Genomic DNA, 23538 nt, shown 5'->3' on the forward strand with positions numbered 1-23538 from the left:
TCAGTGCTGATATAGTGGAGTAATGATTCACACTGACCAAGGAAGTCATAGGTTTGAACCTTTGCCTGCACCTTATTAGGTAATCTCATCCTAGCTGGAAGTGGGTAGTCCGACTGCCGACACCAACACCAGAATCACAAGGCAAAAAGAAAAATTATTCTGTGTTCCAGCACAGTTACTGACCAGTAACCATTGCTGAAAAAAAATACTGGGTTACACAGGTTCACAGGAGTTTGCAGATTTGAAACAGGCCATTCAACCTAACCCACCCCTACCAGCTTTGACCCTCCACACAAGCCTCATTCCTACCCCTGTTCGTCTAACATTTTCAGCATAACCTTCCATTCTTTTTCCCCCTCCAGTGTGTATCTGGATTTCACTTAAATGTTATTCACCTCAACTATCCCGTATAGTAGCAAGTTCCATATTCGTATCTCTCCTTAAATAAAGGTGTTTCTCCTGAATTTGGTCTTGCCTTCATCAGAGGCTATCTGATAAGTATTAGTCATCCCCACACCTTCAGTGTCTGTAGTTCGTTGGCAATTATAAGTTAGCAACACAGCAGAGGACCATTCAGCCCCTCAGGTCTGTTTCACCATTCAATGAGATCATGGCTGATCTGCATGTTAACTTCATTCGCCTACCGTGGCAACTTCATTCACCTACCTTGGCACCTTTATAATCTTCTCAAGCAAAAATCTATCAATTTCATATTTAAAATGATTAACTGAGCAACCATCTATTTATTTGTGGGCGAGCGTTTCACCCTTGCATCAAGTCTCAAACCTCTATAAGCGTCACACTCAGGTAATTTATTTGCTAATATCCTCACTCTTCTTTCTACATTAGATTTTCCTTACATTTCCCCTTGGGTTTTTCCTCCCACCACAAATGAAAGGAAGTGCTCAGCTTTTTACAAACTTTAAACATTTCTGTACTTGTGCAGGAGCTGAGCGGATATATAATTAGATACGTAATTACGCACAGAGAAGAGCTTCCCCCAATGGAAGCAACCTGTAAATAAATGTGCCGTCTTTGCAGAATGTCAAAATAACTTAACCATTGGACCACAGAGTTTAAGCAAAAGAATCAGATTTGGTGAAACAATTCTACAAATCCTTAGCTAACATAGCAAGAAGTCTCACAACACCAGGTTAAAGTCCAACAGGTTTGTTTGGAATCACTAGTATTCGGAGCACAGCTCCTTCCTCAGGTGGATGATGATGGAGCTACGTTCCGAAAACTAGTGATTCCAAACAGAACTGTTGGACTTGTAAGGCTTCTTACTGTGCCCACCCCAGTCCACCGCCTGCAACTCCACATCTTAGCTAACATTGTAAAGAGTACAGAAGGCATATTTTGTTACTTTTCTCATTTGCTAGAGAAAGTATTATTTTATAAGCATATGAAGAGACCAAAAAATTAGCTGTGTACTTAATATCTTACCAAAGTTTCCACTAGTTCAATTCATTTGCAAAAGCCAGCAATTACTGCAAACTTAAGCTTTAACCCAACGATCACTCAATATCTGCTTAACTTACTGCATGGAGGAGATGTCATCTTCAAACAATACCTGTTTTGTTCTTCCAGTTCGTCTTTTCTGTTCATCATGGCTACAATGGCTTGACGTAGTTCATCTGAGGAAGCAAACCTTAGGTTAACAGGCATACTGACGGTATAACGAATGCAAAAATAATTATTTTCCCATGCCACACATTCCTGAGCCAGAAATGCTGGTGTTTCACTTGTCCTATTGTATTCAAAAATTCCACGAAGAATTAATGTTTGCTGGAGGACTACAAAGAGGCGAGTCCCGCCCCGACGCCCGCACGTGATTCTCCCACCTCCCCCCCCAAACCGGCGCGGCGCGAATCACGGCTGGCCGCTGGGAGAATCGGCGCTTGCCGTTGGTAATGGGCAAGTGCCGATTCTCCGACCCGGATGGGCCGAGCAGCCTGCCCAACACGTCAGGTTCCCGCCGGCGCCATCCACACCTGGTCGCTGCCGGCGGGAATAACGCAGGAACGCTGGGAGGGGGCGGCCTGAGGGGGGTTCTTGCACCAGGTTGGGGGGGGGCTCAATAGTTGACTAAGTGGGAGAAGGAAAGGGAAATAAGGGACATGGAAACAGTGAGAAGCATGGAATTAAGCCTATTTCTTATTTAGGGAATAAAAACCAACATAGAATGGCGGGGACAAAGTGCCTTTTTTGCCATGTTGTAATTTTAAGTCGAAGGGTATTATAAAGAGATTCTAATTATTCTAATTATCAACATTTCTGTTTGTAAATTGCAGACCACATGGGACTACTATTTAATGTGAATCTTCTCTAATTTCATGGAATGCTGCATAATTTCAGGATAATTTCCAGACTCACAGGGTTGTGCAATACAGGAATTTGAAAGAAATTATATTAACACAAGAGAAAAGGCAACACTAAAGATGCAAATTAATTCAAATAATTAAGAGATGTACATGCACACATAACTCTAATGTAAAATATGTTATTATGACCAATACTGAACAGGACTTCAATTTCAATCTGTGCTTTTTTCAACCAAAGCCTCATTGGTTTTGCAATATGTTAATTAGGTCACAAGTTTCAGAAGACAGGCACGATTACCCTGAAGAGAAAATAACAGCGAGAGAAAAAAATATTTATTGTAAAAGTATTAATTTGCTCAACAAAACCCTGTAGATGAAATCAAATATAGTGTCAATATCAACAATGCTTAATATTACTTACAATGTCTAATTTTGTTTGCAACAGTTAATGCAGGCAGAGACAGTATCCATAATTTAGTTAGGTTAGGCTTACGTTATGCAGAGAACCAGCTTAACAATCACTGTGGAACCTCAGAAGAACTCCAAGTCTCAGGAAGCTTGAACTGTGGTTCTCCAGAGAGAATGAATGGGGCACCAACTAATATCGACACCAACTGCATTCTGATGAGGGGTCACCCTTCCATAGGATTGGGAGATACTTTTTTTAAATGAGGTCTAAGTGACGATGGGCTACCCAAGTAGGTCAATGTTGGGGTTGGTTACCCAGACAGCTTGAGTGTTGGTTTGGGAGTTTGAGCTCCAACCTCTGGTGGCAGGCCTAGTCCACTGATATTAACATCTGATCCGCAGATTACTTATTAATTTATAATTCAGACCCACGCGATTAATCTTGTTAAATGTCTTTGATTAAATTTTGTTTAAACAGGACTATTTTAAGGTCACAGGCTCAACGTACTGTGAAACTAGTCTTTGTCAACAGTTTTGCACCAGTTCCTGAAAGTGACTTTCCCTTCCTCATCTAGAAGCTGTACCTTTTCACGAATGATACTTGAAGTTGGACTAGCGAATGTTTTAAATAATGGATTATGCATTAATTATTTTAAGAAATGCGTTTACTGGATTAAATTTAGTTCTTGCACATCTTCTTTGACAGTGAAATAACATTAAACAGGTCAAATAAAGTATAAAAGTAATTCAGAGGAACAATCAACTATATAGCAGTGCAATAAATAATCACGTGTATATGTGTGTCCAATAGGTCGTTGTGATGCGTGGGGGAAGAAAGTTAGCATTTTATCCACTTGTGTGCTCATTTATGTCTCATTTTCAGCCTACGCTGCTGGCTATCAGCAACGCACAAGACAGACAAATGTACAGGTCTTTTCCTGTCAGTACACAGCCTCTCCATGGCAAATCTTCAGCTGTGTCTCCTCGTGGTGACACTCAGAAACCGGGTCCCTCGTGGTCCCAGGCTAAAGCTTCAGAGGAACTCGGATGAGGTTTGACCCCCGGACGTGAAGGCTACCCAGCATGTGGACACGCCCTGGCACCCATGAAACATGTGGGTGAATAGCTCCACTGCCTTGCAGATATCTCGGGAGAGTTAAAGACTAAGGAGATTAACCCTGGCAAAAAATCTGGAATGGAGCTCAAAGGCAGGCTGATGTCTAAATGTCATCTTTCTGCCAACTCCTGCAACCAAGCCAGAGCCAAATGTCGGGCTTTGCATTTCTTTGGATTCAACATAGTAGTCACGAGGTGGACCCTGATATTTAAGTAGTCCAGAGTCTGCATGTGTTTTTTCTCAGGCTTGCACCAGGAAAGGACTCCACACTTTCACTACACAGCATTAACGCAACTCGCAAGTCAGCAATTACAAGTGATGTGCCCAACTCTGTTTGCATAGAAAATGTGTGTTGCAAGTGGTCTCCAATGGTCTCCATTGTGTCCCGCAGGTCAGCAACCACCCACCTCGTGGTGAGACATGTGCTGACCCGCCACCGTCCATCTGCTTAAATAGGTGCGTGAAGTTCAGAATCCATCGCATCAGGTAAAACAAGCAAAATAAATGAAAAGAAAGTAGGTGCCAACTCATCAATTGGCAAGCTGGAATATCCCGAACATGTGCATGGGATTGACAGACTATCTCAGCTGTTCAATAATATGTGCAAGAAAGCTGTAATTAACGTGGAACTTGATAAGCAGAACACCAACATAACTTCCCTACAAGAGACCAGGCTCGCCGAGAGGGGATCACATTTATCCGGCCGGGGAACAGTATGAAGGAAACACGGAACCAAGGTGTAGGCTTTGTTGTAAGGGACTGGCTACTCTCAATGTTAGAACACCCCACAAATGGTTCAGAATGCATTCTGCCAACCTACCTCTCAAATCAAATAGGGTCAGTGAACCTCATGAGTAACTATGCGCCAAAGCTGTACTCTACCAAAGTGGCAAAAGACCTGGGGCGGGATTCTCCGACCCCCCGCCGGGTCGGAGAATCGCTGGGGGCTGGCGTGAATCCCGCCCCCGCCGGTTGGCGAATTCTCCGGCACTGGAGATTCGGCGGGGGTGGGAATCGCGCCGCGCCGGTTGGCGCCCCCCCCCCCCCCCCCCCGGCGATTCTCCGGCCCGGATTGGCCGAAGTCCCACTGCTGGAATGCCTGTCCCACCGGTGTGGATTAAACCACCTCTCTTACCGGCGGGACAAGGAGGCGCGGGCGGACTCCGGGGTCCTGGGGCAGGGCGATCTGGCCCCGGGGGGTGCCCCCACGGTGGCCTGACCCGCGATCGGGGCCCACCGATCCGCGGGCGGGCCTGTGCCGTGGGGGCACTCTTTTCCTTCCGCCTTCGCCATGGTCTCCACCATGGCGGAGGCGGAAGAGACCCCCTCCACTGTGCATGCGCGGGGATGCTGTGAGCGGCCGCTGATGCTCCCGCGCATGCGCCGCCCGGCAATGTTATTTCCGTGCCAGCTGGCGGGGCACCAAAGGCCTTTCCCGCCAGCTGGCGGGGCGGAAATTAGTCCGGCGCGGACCTAGCCCCTCAAGGTTAGGGCACGGTCACTCAAGATGCGGAGGATTCCACACCTTTGGGGCGGCGGACATCGCGCCGATTACGGAGAATTTCGCCCCTGTTCTTTTTGAGTGTGAAGTTAAAGAGTTTAATTGTATTTATAATCAAGTTTTGTTTTAAAATACCAAATCCCTATTTTTTTCATGCAATCATTCCTGGATCGAATCATTCTTTCCGCACAGTCTGGCAAAATAAACTAAAATATTGAGGTTTCGGTCCTAGCCACTGTTGGGGTCTGGTCTGGGATCGTAATACTAGGAGCCTTCTTTCAAAACAGACCATGTGACAAGCATCCTGGAGACAGCCAATATCAGGTATTAGCACCAACTGGATCTGATCATCATCAAACATCATTCTCTGAACAGCATCAACACATGCTACCACATCGCTGGCCACAATGCAGCTCACTCCCTGGTGTCCACCAGGGTATGGATTAAACCTTTGATCCAAAGAAAAAATGCCATCCTCATATCAACATCAGACATTGCCTGCATGGATAAAACAGGTGCTCTCTGACATTCCCACACACGTTGCAGAAGCAAAATGGAACGTCAAGACGCCCATCGAGAGTACTGTACTCTCAGCACACAAGAAGCAAGAACAGAATATGCTGACTGGTTTGAGGCTAACATCACTGTAATGGAACCTATTATTGAAGCCAAGTAGTCTGCTCTAATTAATTACAACTCTGATCCAAGTGAGAAGATTGAATGTACTGAGAATCACTCAAAGTCAAATTCAATAGACTGTTCATCAATGACTACTGGTTACAACTTGCCAGAATATCCAGGTGTCTTTCAACACAACATGTATTAAGGGATCAAAGAGGGAACAGGTCCATCAGCAAACTAAACAGCTCCACTGCAAACAAAGGTGGAGGGAGGTCATCACCGACTGCAATAAACAGTTGGAGAGATGGGTGGAACAGTACCTGGAGTTGTACTCTCGGGAGAACACGGTCACTGAGAAAGCTCTCGATACCAAAGAAAGCCTGCCTGTCAGGATAGAGCTGGTTATTGAACCTAGTGGAGGAGCTTAGCAAAGCTATGGACTCACTTGCCATGACAAAGAACCAGGTGATCATACTATTATATACTGTCTGAACTCATCAAGTCTAGGAAACAGGCATCCCTGCAGCATCACTGTGAACTTCTCCACCTCTGCTTTTGGCGGGGGGGGGGGGGCGGGGGGGGGGGAGACCCCGAATCCCAATGCGGTTTCAAAACTGGGAGATCTACAAATGACATGCTTTTCTCATTCCAGCTGCTCCAAGAGAAATATTGTGAATAAAGGTGATCACTATGTAGTGTCTTCATGAATCTCACCAAAGCATTCGACCATGCGAGCTGGAGCAGTCTATTTAAGCTACTGGAGAAAATTGGATGCCTGCTGAAGCTGCTCAATGTGGTCTCCTCACCATGACAACATAATGGATACGACCAGCTATGATTGGGCAACATTAGAATCCATTGAGATCCGCAGAGTCGTCAAACAGAGTTGTGTTCTGGCACCAACAGTCTTTGACATACTCTTCATTTTGCTGCTGTCATATGCCTTCAGATCATCTACAGAGTGTCTATTTATATACCAGAACTGACAGAAACCTTGCTTCCTGAGTTCCAAGACAAAGGTGTGCCATGTCCTCACCAGAGAGTTGCTCTGCACTGACATTCCATTCAATGGTACACCTTTAGCAGCAAATGACAAACTCGCTCATGCCTGGAGCGTTTGGTTGACCACCAGCATCAGGAAGACAAATGTTATGGTCCAGGATGTCGCCATACCGCCATCTATCAGCACTGCAGTGTGACACTGGAGGCTGTTGATAGCTTCACATACTTCAGCTCCACAATCACCAGCAATCTGTCATTTTTTAAAGAATTTAGAATACCCAATTCATTTTGCCTGCACATCTCTAGGTTGTGGGGGCGAAACCTACCCAAACACGGGGAGAATGTGCAAACTCCACACAGACAGTGACCCAGAGCCGGGATCGAACCTGGGACCTCGGCGCCGTGAGGCTGCAGGGCTAACCCACTGCGCCACCGTGCTGCCCGAGCAATCTGTCATTTGATGTTGAACTCAACATATGCATCACAAAAGCTGCAGTTACCATGTCCATGATGGGTAAGAGAGTGTGGAGCAACGGCAATCTGACTGAGAACACCAAACTGTAAGCCTTATCAAAGCAGCATCCTCAGCCTACCCCTCTATAGTGGTGGGACCCGAACAACATATGCAAGGCAGGATAAAAGGCTGAACAATTTCCACCTGTCTCCGAAGTCCTGGAGTGTGCCAATTCCATCAGCATACACTCACTGCCTAGTCAACAACATCCACGCTAGCTCAGCCATATTCACTGGATGGATGACGGGTGTATACCCATAGAGCTTCTGTACAAGGAACTAGCCACAAGGTCAAGACTTCCTTGGCGTCCATACCTCTGCTCTAAGGACAGAGGTAGACATGAAGTGAGATATGAAGATGGCGGACAGTGACACTGATATCTGGGTGACAGTTGCTGATGGCCATGACCTCTGGAGGCTGACTGTGTGGAAGGGCACTGAAAGAGCCAAACTAAAATAAAAATCTCAGCTGATCAAGATAAGGACACTGAGAAAACAGGGGCCAACAAATCAGGCACCTTCTCAGCCCACTGTCTTCCTGTACAGAAAACGCAGCAGATTCTGCCATGCCAGAGTTGTGTTCCTGAGCTGCACCAAGCAATTCCTAACAGAGTTGTCCGGAAGGCTGCCATTGTAATAAATTTAATGGGAATCATTAAGACGTCATTTCCTTTTTGATAAACGTTCCTGTTTAATGGTCCCAAGTTTGACAAATACTGTCCCTCTCTGCCCCATCATCCTGCTTCTATCGCAATGTCAAATGGAACTGAATTACAATGCATGTAATGTAAGCATTAGCAAACAAGTCCCCTAGCTAATCGCAGAACAAAACTGAATAAAAATGCCAAACTCATTGGTGGAAATCAGAGCCATCTTCCTATGAAATCACAAATGTGCCATTTCCAGCACATGAATATAATGAATGATACTATCTGTTTTAGATCATAGAATTTACAGTGCAGAAGGAGGCCATTCGGCCCACTGAGTATGCACTGGCTCTTGGAAACAGAACCCTATCCCCATAACCCAGTAACCCCACCCGACACAAAGGGCTATTTTGGACACTAAGGGCAATTTAACATGGCCAATCCACCTAACCTGCACATTTTTAGACTGTGGGAGGAAACCGGAGCACCCAGAGGAAACCTACGCACACACGGGGAGAACGTGCAGACTCCACACAGACAGTGACCCAAGCCGGGAATCGAACCTGGGACCCTGGAGCTGTGAAGCAATTGTGCTAACCACTATGCTACCGTGCTGCCCTAATGTAGTGATCTTTTACAGCTAAGATTGTTTTTGCATGCTTATAGATCGGTCTCCAGGAAAATAAACTTAATCCATTTTACAGTTCCTAACTACCAGCAAATACAAAATTCAGAAAGAGTTGGCACGATTTAACGGAAAAGTTTCAAAGTGCCAATTTGGGCGAATTTGGCAGGGTGCTTCCCGTTGGGATTTAGGGTGAGATCCACACCGGTATGTCATTGGGAGTTTCTCCCTGGTCTACCACACAGAAATCGTTTCAGCAATGCGGAGCTGAACTCACTGGTGAGTCCAGATCCTCAACGATCAGGCCACCATTTTGAAAGGGTGCCCCAATCTCTAAGTGAGTTTAAGGATCTGCCACACTCCCCACCCATGGGCAATATCTCCCCTGCACACATGAGAATTACCCCAGACCCCCCCCCCCCCCCCCCCCAAGTGAGGGTACCCTGCTATGAAGTCGCTGAGGGCCCCCCTCTTTTCAGACCTTCCCACCCCCCACATTCAGGACGCACACCCTTCACCACCATGTTTAAAAGTCCCCTTCATACCCACCCTCTTCCCCCTTTCATAGGCATGGCCCCCCTCAGGCCCTGGCCATTGGCAGTGCCACCCTGGCATTGCCTCCCAGGCACCCTGGCAGTGCCAAGGTGCCAGCCTAGCACTGCCAAGGTGCCTGGATGCCAGAGGGAGATCCAGGATGTCATCCTGTCCTGCCCCGTACCACCCTGGGGTCTCCCATGGCCTGGGAAATCCCCCAGGTGCCGTTGCACCTGGTCCACATTTGTGTGGATCAGACCAGTGCTAAATGGCAAATCTCCCAGGTGTGGCATCCATTCCCGGGCCTCGGGAGAGTCGGGAGCCGACATATTTAACTTAGCCTAATGGCTCATTGAAATAAGTTAATCTGGATCTCACCTACGACGTCTCCCTAGATTCTGAACTTCATATATCTCGCGAAAGGCCTAAAGGTTAAATGGCCTCGTCACATCATCCGGTCGAGGGCGATGAGGCCATTAAATCGCACCCAGTACTTTAAGGAATACAATTACACTTGCAAAACCTCATCAATTTTCAGGTTAGCAAAGAAACGCAATGGACCCCTCATTACTTTAAAAAGGATATTCTGCTATTTCCGTTGCACAGCCATTAGTAATTTAAATTGGTAACCATCTTAACAATATTTTAAACTGACAAAAGCAAATTCACATATTTTTGACAATGACAAATGAATGGGTCGGAGCAAACACACAATGAATTCCACTCTCAAGTTTTCAAGTTTCATGACATTAGTTTTCCAAAGCAATTCTTTTTGGTGCATGCTCATTAACGTATCTGAGAGTCGCTCTTCGTAAATTTCAACTGTCAGTCTACATGCGATTTCTATCCACATCTACATTCCATCGCTCTGCTCTTGTTGCACAAGACAGATGGAAGTGTTTGCAGCTTTCTCCAAATGGGCAACATAATCAACAAAATTGCATCAGCCATCACTCTGGAAATTGACAGCCTTATTTTGCAATTGTACTGTGAAAAGAATGTCTTGAACATCTCTTGAAACAGACTATGCTCCTGTAGTGAAATCCTGGTGACTTAATTCATTGCATCGAGAGGAGAAGAGGGCCTGGCAGAGAAACAGGGATATTTCTACATCACAATAAACCAACATTCTGATCTCATTATCAAGGACCCAGTCATAACTCTCATTAACAGGACCATATCACAATGAGGATAAAGTAGAAATTGCTACATTAGCTTGCAAATGTTTTGCTGAGTTTGGAAGTAAAAATTGAAGAAAATATTCAAGTCATGAAAGGCAGAGCAACATTTAACTGGATGACTGAATCTTACAAAGAATAAACATTGTCAGCCTACGTGATGTGGCGGAGAATTTTCCAGATCGTGTTTCATTCATAAATCTGATTTTCCTTCCACTGACCAGAGACAGGCTGTTGAGCTCCTCCAGAGTGAAGGTTGCATATTTTCGCTTTGTATATTCCAGAATTCAATCCATCATTGTGTCGGCCACAGATCTCGCCACAAATTAGGATGGTGTCAAAGATTTGTGTCCTGCTGTATCTTCAACCTAAAGTCTAGTCAAGTACATTTGCTGGTAGGAGAAGCCATTACTGTGGAAAAGTTTTCTGGAACTTGGGAGTCAGGCTCAGCTATTCCATGAATGGGACCATCACTAAGTCACTGTTTTCATTAGAAAGTGGGGATCAGAGAGTTCAGTCAAATGCTTGTAGTAATTTTCATACTGTTATCAGGCTAATTATAATTTCAGAAAGCCTCTGCATCTCATTAAACTGAAGGAGAGCTTCACCATCATACTCTTCTACTTTTCTTTCTCCTTTGTATGAGGGATCTATTTAGAGGCTGCCCATAAAACAACAACTGAACTGAAAGACCTGTGTGTTTCCAAGAATCATTCACCAAATGAATTCTTACCATTCTTCTAAACTTCCGAATACAAATCCGGTTTACTCAGCCTTTCATCATAGGACAAGCCGCTCATCCCAAGAAACAATCTAGTGAATCTTTTCTATACCATTTACGAGTATAACATTCCTTCAATGTGGAGACCAGAACTGCACAAAGTACGCCAGGTGTAGACCCACCTAAGCCTTGTACAATTGTAGCAAGACTTCTTTATTCTTGAATTCCATTCCCCTTACAAAAACAGCCTTCTTCATTGCTTGCTGTACCTGCATGCTAACTTTGTATTCCTTGTACAAGTACGGGCAAGTAAGCCACCTCTCTGAACATTTACAAGTTTCACTCCTTTTAAAAAATACTCTGCTTTTCTGTTCTTTCTACCAGTGAATTAGCTCATATTTCTCCACATTGTACTCCATCTGCCACCTTGCTTCCCCTTCACACAACCTGTCTATATCTCTTTGCAACCTCTTTCTGCCCTCCTCACAGCTTACATTTCCACCTAAGCAAACAAAGTCAGCAAAATTAGATGCATTACTTGCAGTCTCTTCATCCATGCTCCCTTATCTTGCAAATTAGCCTTTTGTGTGGCACCTTATCAAATGCCTTTTAGAAATAGAAATATACAACATCTCCTGGTTCCCCTTCATCCACCCTACTTTGTTACATCTTCAAAAAAGCTGGTAAATTTGACAAACAGGGTTTCCCTATGTAAGGACCCTTCCTGTTGAATCCCATATTTCCCATTTCTTTCACTTTGTCATTATCATTTTTGACCCATGGAGAATCTAATGGACATATATACCTTTAAGTCGAGTAGAGGAAGTGAGGAACTTAAAAGTTGCTAAATAGTACACTGTGCTATGAAGATTTAGATTTTTAACAGAAGAACTCACGACTTTCTGGTATCTGAGAGATCGGAGGGATTTGGTTTGATTGGTTGGCTGGTGGCCTATAGATTGTCCAAAGACTGTATTCTGCCCTACAACAGACAGTGATTCAGTCAGGTGGGAGGACCCAGGAAGGAAACGGAACTCTCCTGAACGCTGAGAGAAGAAACTGTGCATTGCATTCTCTCTCTCTAAAAATAGTTTATTGCCTGCTGCTTCTGAATCTGCAGAGAAGTCTTGACATCCTGATGAATCTACAGTGAAAACGATTACAGATTGAAAACAAAGACAGACCCCAAAAGAAAGCAGAGAGACAAAATAACCAAACTGGAAGACGTCCATCTAAAACAAAGACTTTTATTCTTTTACTCTTCGTATTATTTTTCTTTCCACCCCTTTTACCATTCTGTTTGTCTGTCTTGTGTGTATAGAGGGTGGGACAAGTTAAAGAGGAGGGGATTAGGAATTAGATCATAGTTAACTAGTTATATTTGCTGCCTATTTAATTAGTTGTTATTAATAAAAATTAATTGTGTTTAAATTTACACACCTGGTGACTGTAGTTATTGGGCAGCCAAAGACCAAAGACTTTGGGTGTTTTTCCAGAATTAATTGTTCATTTCAGTTGTGTTGCAACTTCGGGTCAAGTGGGGCTGGAATTGACAGCGCACTAGCCCAGGGTGTCATAGCATCTTTCCTAAAACCATGTTGACTTTTGCTCGTTACTAGGCTCCTTTATGCTTGTTAGAAATGGCATACATTCATTCAGTGACCTGTTCTCTGCAAGCAAAAGGAATATGTTCAACGCTTGCGCCTTTTTTGATATACCCAGGTGCTTAATTTCCCATTGTTTTCTCCATGGCAACACCTTGGCCAATCAGAGTTGACTTCCCAACAAATCAGCAGCTTTTCTCCTGTAATACAAATTGTTGTGATTGTTTGCGATTTGGCATTCTCGTATTTACTAGATGATTGCAAGACAAGGAGCTTAGACAACATATCTCTCTTTTCAGCAATATTCAAATTCTTCTTGTTATTTATTTGATATGTTAATTGCCATCATATATTTATTCCCCCTTGTTCTGGACTCAACGAGTGGACAGTTACGCCACAACCTTCCATTACAACCCTTCAATAATTTAAGAAATCTCGATAAGGTTTTCTCTTAGGTCTTCACTTTGACAGAGGAAAGATCCCCAAACTGCTCAATCTTTTCTAATAGTTGCATTTACTTAATTCTGGTGACAGACTTGTAAATCCTTTCTGCGTTTCTCCAGCCCAGCTTGTGAAATGTCAAGTGACCATCTCTTAACAGCCATTACTTGCTTTTTAAAAGAAGTCATCTGATATAGTTTTCATCATTTCTATGCAAACCCTGCACTTCAATTCTCATTTGTACTGTAGGTAGAAATGTGTTGCTGTGCAACAAGATACCCAACTTACTGTCATCTTCAATCAGTTCCCTTCTAGCATGTCCAGTCTAAAATAAACTGAAATGAACAAGAGCATGGTTGATGAATGTATTTGCCCCAATTTTGACTTTCCTCTCTGTTAGATCTCTCTCAAAATGATGTACAAAGTTAGTCAGGAACATAGCAGCTTTCTAACAAAGCCAGACACATTTGGACAGACCACACAATGAGTTTGTATCACAGTTTGTAGAGTCAGACGAGAGAGGATAGATGAAATATTTCAGAAAATTTCAGGGACGATTTTCAGAATTAAATAAAACACTTTTCACAATTAAACTTTACTGTGTGAAACGCCGATATTAGAATTTAAAGTTGTGAATGATAGAGAATCCTGACCACAAATCTGCTCCCTTCTAATCCATGACTAGAACTTCATAGATACATCGGATAATTAGCACAGAAACTGGCCATTCAGTCCATCACATTCATGCTGGCGTTGATGCTCTACTTGAGCATCCTCCCATTCTTCCCCATTAAGCTCTATCAAAATAACCTTCTACTCTCTTCTCCCTCATGTTTACTAAGCTTCCCCTTAAATGCATCCATATTATTCACCTCCACCCTGTTGTGCTGAGTTCCACATTCTCACAACTCTCTTGTAAGACATTTTTTCCCGAATTCCCTATTTCATGTTTTGCAAAATATTTATTTCCCCTGCCAATTTCATTAGAAAATCATAGAATTATTCGACTTAAAACTATAGAATACTTCTATGGAATACACTCCTTGACATTGCAGAATTAAAAAACTTCAGAGACTTATACCCCATGCAACAAAATGCACAACTGAGTGACATAAAACACAGTGCCGACCGGATTCCCTAGATAGTGAGCTATCAATCTCAGGCATGCAGTCACAGGGAGTTGTTTAATTATTACTAAATGGGACTTCCGGGTGCGGCGATGACCAGCTGAGTCGCACGTTTCGGCAGCTCCCTGTGAAACGGACTTTTGGGCTCTTGATAGGAGCCCCAACGGCAATTTTGACGGCTAAAAACACTGTGCGGTAAACCAGAAGGGAATCCCCCCTGGATACGGATGGAAAAAGGAGGAGAGAGTGGCCAGATTGCAGTGGATCCTTTAGAACAGCGACAAGGAAGGCAAGCAAAAACCAAGATGGCGTCGGAAGGTGGCAGTTTAACATGGGGCCCTGAACAACAAGAGTTCTTGAAATGCTGTGTGGAAGAGATCAAAAAGGAAATGAAGAAAGAGCTGTTGGCCCCGATACTACAGGCGATCGAAGGGCTAAAGGAGGAACAAAAGACCCAGGAGCGGGAGCTTCGGGTCGTGAAGGCAAAGGCAGCCGAGAATGAGGACGATATACAGGGCCTGGTGGTGAAGACGGAGACGCAGGAGGCACATCAGAAACGATGTGTGGAAAGGTTGGAGGCACTGGAAAACAACGCAAGGAGGAACAACCTGAGGATTCTTGGTCTTCCTGAAGGTGTGGAGGGAGCGGACGTCGGGGCATATGTGAGCACGATGCTGCACTCGTTAATGGGAGCGGAGGCCTCGGCGGGTCCGTTGGAGGTGGAGGGAGCATACCGAGTGATGGCGCGAGGACCGAGAGCAGGAGAAATTTCCAGAGCCATAGTGGTGAGATTCCTCCGTTTTAAGGATAGAGAAATGGTCCTTAGATGGGCGAAGAAAACTCGGAGCAGTAAATGGGAGAACGCGGTGATCCGCGTTTATCAAGACTGGCGTGCGGAGGTGGCGAGAAGGAGGGCGAGCTTTAATCGGGCCAAGGCGGTGCTTCATAAAAAGAAGATAAAATTTGGAATGCTGCAACCGGCAAGACTGTGGGTCACATATCGAGGGAGGCACCACTACTTTGAGACGGCGGATGAAGCGTGGACTTTTATTGTGGAAGAAAAACTGGAATGAGCGGGTTATTAAAAAGAACGTTCGAACAAAGTGGTGGGGCGAATGTGGGGGGCAAAGAGGGGTTTTATGTACTAATCCTGCGATGTGGTAACTTTTCTCTCTCCCACAGGTGGTGATGGGGGGAGGAGGGGAGGTGGAGGAGATGGGGCGTTGGCCATTGGGGGCGGGGCCAAGGGAGAAGCGCGGGCTTGGTTCCCGCGCTATGATAATCATGGCGGGCATAGAGAAGCAGGAAGGAGGGGGCGTCGCACGGTGCGAGCCGAGGTCACGGGGGGAAGCCGAGGTCAGCCAGAGTTTGCTGACTTCTGGGAGCAACATGGGGGGAGTAATTACGCTAGCGGGGGTCTAGCGGGGGGGGGTGGGAGGGGGGAATTACTGGGTTGCTGCTGCTGGGGAGAGGGGGGAGCTGGTATGGGAGAGGATGGGCGGGGGGGCACCGCCTGGGGGAGATACAGCTGCGTGGGAACCGGGTGAGGAGCTGGAAAAAGGTGATGGCTAATCGACAAGGGGGGGGGGTAGGAAGCCCCCCAACTCGGCTGATCACGTGGAACGTGAGAGGGCTGAACGGGCCGATAAAGAGGGCACGGGTACTCGCACACCTTAAGAAACTTAAGGCAGATGTGGTTATGTTACAGGAAACGCACCTGAAACTGATAGACCAGGTTAGGCTACGCAAAGGATGGGTGGGGCAGGTGTTCCATTCGGGGCTAGATGCGAAAAACAGGGGGGTGGCTATATTAGTGGGGAAGCGGGTAATGTTCGAGGCAAAGACTATAGTGGCGGATAACGGGGGCAGATACGTGATGGTGAGTGGCAAACTACAGGGGGAGACGGTGGTTTTGGTAAACGTATATGCCCCGAACTGGGATGATGCCAATTTTATGAGGCGGATGCTAGGACGCATTCCGGACCTAGAGATGGGAAAGCTGATAATGGGGGGAGATTTTAATACGGTGTTGGAACCAGGGCTGGATAGGTCGAAGTCCAGGACTGGAAGGAGGCCGGCAGCAGCCAAGGTACTTAAAGATTTTATGGAGCAGATGGGAGGTGTAGACCCGTGGAGATTTAGCAGACCTAGGAGTAAGGAGTTCTCGTTTTTCTCCTATGTCCATAAAGTCTACTCGCGAATAGACTTTTTTGTGCTGGGTAGGGCATTGATCCCGAAGGTGAGGGGAACGGAGTATACGGCTATAGCCATTTCGGATCACGCTCCACACTGGGTGGACTTGGAGATAGGGGAGGAAACAGGAGGGCGCCCACCCTGGAGAATGGACATGGGACTAATGGCAGATGAGGGGGTGTGTCTAAGGGTGAGGGGGTGCATTGAAAAGTACTTGGAACTCAATGATAATGGGGAGGTCCAGGTGGGAGTGGTCTGGGAGGCGTTGAAGGCGGTGGTTAGAGGGGAGCTGATATCAATAAGGGCACATAAAGGGAAGCAGGAGAGTAAGGAACGGGAGCGGTTGCTGCAAGAACTTTTGAGGGTGGACAGACAATATGCGGAAGCACCGGAGGAGGGACTGTACAGGGAAAGGCAAAGGCTACATGTAGAATTTGACTTGCTGACTACAGGCACTGCAGAGGCACAATGGAGGAAGGCACAGGGTGTACAGTACGAATATGGGGAGAAGGCGAGCAGGTTGCTGGCACACCAATTGAGGAAAAGGGGAGCAGCGAGGGAAATAGGGGGAGTGAGGGATGAGGAAGGAGAGATGAAGCGGGGAGCGGAGAGAGTGAATGGAGTGTTCAAGACATTTTATAAAAAATTATATGAAGCTCAACCCCCGGATGGGAGGGAGAGAATGATGGGCTTCTTGGATCGGCTGGAATTTCCCAAGGTGGAAGAGCAGGAAAGGGTGGGACTGGGAGCACAGATCGAGGTCGAAGAAGTGGTGAAAGGAATTAGGAGCATGCAGGCGGGAAAGGCCCCGGGACCGGATGGATTCCCAGTCGAATTCTATAGAAAATATGTGGACTTGCTCACCCCGGTACTGACGTGGACCTTTAATGAGGCAAAGGAAAGGGGACAACTGCCCCCGACTATGTCTGAAGCAACGATATCGCTTCTCTTAAAGAAGGAAAAGGACCCGCTACAATGCGGGTCCTATAGACCTATTTCCCTCCTAAATGTAGATGCCAAGGTCCTGGCCAAGGTAATGGCAATGAGAATAGAGGAATGTGTCCCGGGGGTGGTCCACGAGGACCAAACTGGGTTTGTGAAGGGGAGACAGCTGAACACGAATATACGGAGGTTGTTAGGGGTAATGATGATGGCCCCACCAGAGGGAGAAACGGAGATAGTAGTGGCGATGGATGCCGAGAAAGCATTTGATAGAGTGGAGTGGGATTATTTGTGGGAGGTGTTGAGGAGATTTGGTTTTGGAGAGGGGTATGTTAGATGGGTGCAGCTGTTGTATAGGGCCCCAGTGGCGAGCGTGGTCACGAATGGACGGGGATCTGCATATTTTCGGCTCCATAGAGGGACAAGGCAGGGATGCCCTCTGTCCCCATTATTGTTTGCACTGGCGATTGATCCCCTGGCGATAGCGTTGAGGGGTTCCAAGAAGTGGAGGGGAGTACTTAGGGGAGGAGAAGAGCACCGGGTATCTTTGTATGCGGACGATTTGCTACTATACGTGGCGGACCCGGCGGAGGGGATGCCAGAAATAATGCGGATACTTGGGGAGTTTGGGGATTTTTCAGGGTATAAATTGAACATGGGGAAAAGTGAGTTGTTTGTGGTGCATCCAGGGGAGCAGAGTAGAGAAATAGAGGACCTACCGTTGAGGAAGTTAACAAGGGACTTTCGTTACCTGGGGATCCAGATAGCTAAGAATTGGGGCACATTGCATAGGTTAAATTTAACGCGGTTGGTGGAACAGATGGAGGAGGATTTCAAGAGATGGGATATGGTATCCTGTCAATGGCAGGGAGGGTGCAGGCGGTTAAGATGGTGGTCCTCCCGAGATTCCTCTTTGTGTTTCAGTGCCTCCTGGTGGTGATCACGAAGGCTTTTTTTAAAAGGATTGAAAAGAGCATCATGGGTTTTGTGTGGGCCGGGAAGACCCCGAGAGTGAGGAAGGGATTCTTACAGCGTAGCAGGGATAGGGGGGGGCTGGCACTACCGAGCCTAAGTGAGTATTATTGGGCCGCTAATATTTCAATGGTGAGTAAGTGGATGGGAGAGGAGGAGGGAGCGGCGTGGAAGAGATTAGAGAGGGCGTCCTGTAGGGGGACTAGCCTACAGGCTATGGTGACAGCCCCATTGCCGTTCTCACCGAGGAACTACACCACAAGCCCGGTGGTGGTGGCTACACTGAAGATTTGGGGACAGTGGAGCCGGCATAGGGGAAAGACTGGAGCCTTGGGGGGGTCCCCGATAAGAAACAACCATAGGTTTGCCCCGGGGGGAATGGATGGGGGATATGGAATGTGGCAAAGAGCAGGAATAACGCAACTGAAAGATCTGTTTGTGGATGGGAAGTTCGCGAGTCTGGGAGCGCTGACCGAGAAATATGGGTTGCCCCAAGGGAATGCATTCAGGTAAATGCAACTGAGGGCTTTTGCGAGGCAACAGGTGAGGGAATTCCCGCAGCTCCCGACACAAGAGGTGCAGGACAGAGTGATCTCAAAGACATGGGTGGGGGATGGTAAGGTGTCAGATATATATAGGGAAATGAGGGACGAAGGGGAGACTATGGTAGATGAACTAAAAGGGAAATGGGAAGAAGAGCTGGGGGAGGAGATCGAGGAGGGGCTGTGGGCAGATGCCCTAAGCAGGGTAAACTCGTCGTCCTCGTGTGCCAGGCTAAGCCTGATTCAGTTTAAGGTATTACACAGGGCACATATGACTGGAGCACGGCTCAGTAAATTTTTTGGGGTGGAGGATAGGTGTGCGAGGTGCTCGAGAAGCCCAGCGAATCATACCCATATGTTTTGGTCATGCCCGGCACTACAGAGGTTTTGGATGGGGGTGACAAAGGTGCTTTCAAAAGTAGTAGGAGTCCGGGTCGAACCAAGCTGGGGGTTGGCTATATTTGGGGTTGCACAAGAGCCGGGAGTGCAGGAGGCGAGAGAGGCCGATGTTTTGGCCTTTGCGTCCCTAGTAGCCCGGCGCAGGATATTGCTAATGTGGAAAGAAGCCAAGCCCCCGGGGGTGGAGACCTGGATAAATGACATGGCGGGGTTTATAAAGCTAGAGTGGATTAAGTTCGTCCTAAGGGGGTCGACTCAAGGGTTCACCAGGCGGTGGCAACCGTTCGTCGAATACCTCGCAGAAAGATAGACGGAATGGGAAAAAGAAGGCAGCAGCAGCAGCCCAGGATCGGGGGGGGGGGAGGAACCAGAAGGACTCTCAGGGTTGTTAATATATACTGTATAGTATGTATAGGTCGTTGCTACAGATAATTATATATTGGACTGTTAAATTATATTTTTGGAGAGTGTTACTTGTGACAAGGCAGTTGCCAATTAGGGCTAGTTTTCATTTTTGTTATTTATTATTTATTCATTTTTTGTTTATAAAATAGGTCATTGTTATTTGTGTTGTTATAATATTGTGTAAAGGATGCACAATGTACTGTGTTGGTTGACCAAAAACTTTCAATAAAATATTTAATAAAAAAAAAAATTATTACTAAATGGTTCACCATGGGTGAGACAAAAGAAAAATCAAATCAGAGGCAGAGTGATCCAACAATGTTCTTCTGCATTTCTAAATGGCTGGTCAACAGAGCCAGCAACACTACGTCGGGAAGTGGCCTACCTAACTTTTGAGTCAAGGATCATATACAACCAATGAATACAGCAGGGGAGGAGCTATGAAAAAATACAAGCACCTTAAAAATTTGGCGACAAAAGCAAAGAGGGGAGGGGAGAGGAATTGGCTTGTAATGCAGAACAAGACCTGCAGCGCGGGTTCAATTCCCGTTCCAGCCTCCCCGAACAGGCACTGGAATGTGGCGATTAGGGGCTTTTCACAGTAACTTCATTGAAGCCTACTTGTGACAATAAGTGATTATTATTATTATTATTATTATTAAATAACAAATGTTTTACTACAGAGATGTTGCCAGTTGCATGAATATGGGAGATACTGTATGATTCTGCAGCAACATCATAGAAACTGGATTCATATCTCTTATGTCGAGGTCAAATTTGAGATCTTTGGTTATGTACACTGAGTTTCCCATGGAGAACTGGCAATGGCTCAGTCATCTTGAGTTATTCTTACATATGTCCTAATAGTCAGTATAGTATTAAAGGACTGGAGGCTGCTTGCGTGTCTGCTGTGTCTGTGATACAAGAGACAAAGCTGAAAGCAACAAATAAAAACACGAGTAGTTTCTATAAGTTTGCAAGTGATGATTGACTGCACTGCTGTCTCGCGCTGGTATAATTCCCATTCTAATGGTTTGTGGTTGAATTCTAGCTTCCTCTAGTATGCCATTCCTAGATACACTCAGATACACTTGAACAATTCTCAACTGAACCTAGATTAAGTATCAAAAAAGACAGGCATCCTAGTTGCTGATGTACAATATTTACAAAAACCATCGAGAATTGCACAGCTTTACTTTCGCAATAACATGCTTACTGAGACAAAATGGACTACGGGGAAAAAAGTGAATAAAAATTGAATGGAATTCACACCAGAAAAGTAAAGTGCATTCTTAAAGTGACACGCATTTATAGTACATATCATTTCTATATCATTACCATATCTATATGATTTCATTGAGCTTTAATATAGTCAATTCAACGTCCCTCTAAACGAACATAATGTGAAGGCATAATGTTCCTGCAATTCTTTTCATTGAATATCAATAGGTCTGAAACTACAAAACTCTGGCATGAATCTGGTAGCACTGCTGCAAACACAAACAAAATGTAATTCCGCCACCTTGTGGTTGTCCTGCCACAACCTTCAAGCTCTTGATGCCATCAACTTGAATTTCATCTTAAGATTGGCACTAATGTGACAGCAGGTTTCGTAAAACTAACTAATACAAAATAAATCCGCAAGCTAATTTTAGTTCTTTGCACAAATTGACAACTTTAATTTCATTTGACTTTCAAATAAATCCTCATTTAAAAAATACTAACAAGTATAAGCTAGTCAGGCTTTGACTACTTTGAATTTCCAAATGCAATACTTCTCGAGAGCCCAGAAGTGGATTTTTGTTGGTGTCACACTTTAATTTGTTTTTACTTTTCAATCATCTTTTTTCTCTTTGGGTCAATCAATTTCAAGGTTCTGGGTTTAAGTATTACAGTATTTTCTCAAGTTTTGCACCAATGTCAGCTTCATGCAGCCGTTACTTCGGAGTAAATTCTCTATTATCAACATTCCTCAGAACATTCCTGCAACATCAATGTGACATTTCAATTGTCACATCTTTCTCTCTTTTGTCTTGAGGTGAGACAAGCCATGGGACAAAAGTTTTTGGGTTTTTTAAAAATACATTTTTATTAAGAATTTTTCAATAACAATATTTTCCACCTTACAAACAAACCCCCCCCCCCCCCCCGTAACAAAGAAAAGAAAACGAACTCGCGTGGCAAGACATGAACATGGCAAGTCAATAAAATACAGAACTTTGTACATTGGATTCTTCCCGTACATGTCAGTTTCCGGATCGTTCATGTGCTTTCTTGCTCACATGCCCCCAAAGGAAACCCCCCTTCCCCCCCCCCCCCACACACACAAATGATGTCCCCCCCTCCCCCCCACCCCCCCGGGTTGCTGCTGCTGCTGTCCGACCTTCATCTAACGCTCCGCGAGATGGTCTAGGAACGGTTGCCACCGCCTGTAGAACCCCTGCGCAGACCCTCTCAAGGCAAACTTTATCCTTTCCAACTTGATAAACCCAGCCATATCATTTATCCAGGCCTCCACGCTGGGGGGCTTCGCCTCCTTCCACATTAGCAAGATCCTTCGCCAGACTACTAGGGACGCAAAGGCCAGAATGCCGGCCTCTTTCACCTCCTGCACTCCCGGCTCCTCCACTACTCCAAATAGTGCTAGCCCCCAGCTTGGCTTGACCCGGACTTTCACCACCTTAGATACTGTTCCCGCAACTCCCCTCCAGAACCCCTCCAGTGCCGGGCATGACCAAAACATATGGACATGGTTCGCCGGACTTCCTGAGCACCTCCCACATCTGTCCTCCACCCCAAAGAACCTACTCAGCCTCGTCCCCGTCATATGCGCTCTATGAACCACCTTAAATTGTATCAAGCTAAGCCTGGCACCATGGGACAAAAGTTAAATGTTTTGCTGACATCCATAATATTTTTTGAAATAAGTATGAGAAGAATAAGCCAATCTATCTTCTTCTGCATCTCCCAGAACTTGAAAATAACACAGAAGCTATACCTCTCTACTCATTATTGTATTTAGCATAGTTTTTAATTGATTACTCTGTTTAATCAACATTTTACACTCCTTCATTTATGAGCACATCAGATTATCTTTTTAATCTGAACCATTTACTGGACTAAAATATGTAGAAGATAATGGCCTTACATTTGCATTTATAATAACGGTGAAACTGTCCGTGTTCACTGTTATTGCTATGTGAAATTTACAGCAACTTTTAGCATCCACATATAATAATCTTTTTTATTATTGTCACATGTAGGCTTACATTAACACTGCAATGATGTTACTGTGCAAATTCCCAAGTCGTCACATTCCGGCGCCTGTTCGGGTACACAGAGGGAGAATTCAGAATGTCCAATTCACCTAACAAGCCCGTCTTTCGGGACTTATGGGAGGAAACCGGAGCACTCGGAGGAAACTCACGCAGACACGGGGAGAATGTGCAGACTCCGCACAGACTTTGACCCACGTGGAAATCAAATCTGGGACCCTGGCGTTGTGAAGCAACAGTGCTAGCCACTGTGCTACTATGCCGCCAGTTAATTGCAGAAATCTGGAAGTTGCATTCAGCGATATTCTGATTCTCTAGAGGGAGTGCTGTTGAAGTCTTTACAAATGCAGAAACCCAGAAACAGTGATTTAATGTGAACACCGATCTTTTACACAATATTCGCACTGCAAACATTCGGGAAAAAATTAGGCGCAATGAATGAGGTAG

At 45.5% G+C, this 23538-nt stretch overlaps 1 protein-coding gene across 3 annotated transcripts in view; it reads right to left on the minus strand.

Annotated features, from left to right (window-relative positions):
* snx29 (sorting nexin 29) overlaps nt 1-23538 on the minus strand; it is a 621367-nt gene that overhangs the window by 473615 nt on the left and 124214 nt on the right. For all 3 annotated transcript variants that reach the window (XM_072481809.1, XM_072481808.1, XM_072481810.1), the window contains one exon: nt 1574-1637. In XM_072481809.1, coding sequence (XP_072337910.1) covers nt 1574-1637 — 64 coding nt within the window. The remainder of the gene's footprint in view (nt 1-1573; nt 1638-23538) is intronic.

This window comes from Scyliorhinus torazame, chromosome 17, assembly GCF_047496885.1.
Source record: "Scyliorhinus torazame isolate Kashiwa2021f chromosome 17, sScyTor2.1, whole genome shotgun sequence".
NCBI classification, from domain to species: Eukaryota; Metazoa; Chordata; class Chondrichthyes; order Carcharhiniformes; family Scyliorhinidae; genus Scyliorhinus; species Scyliorhinus torazame.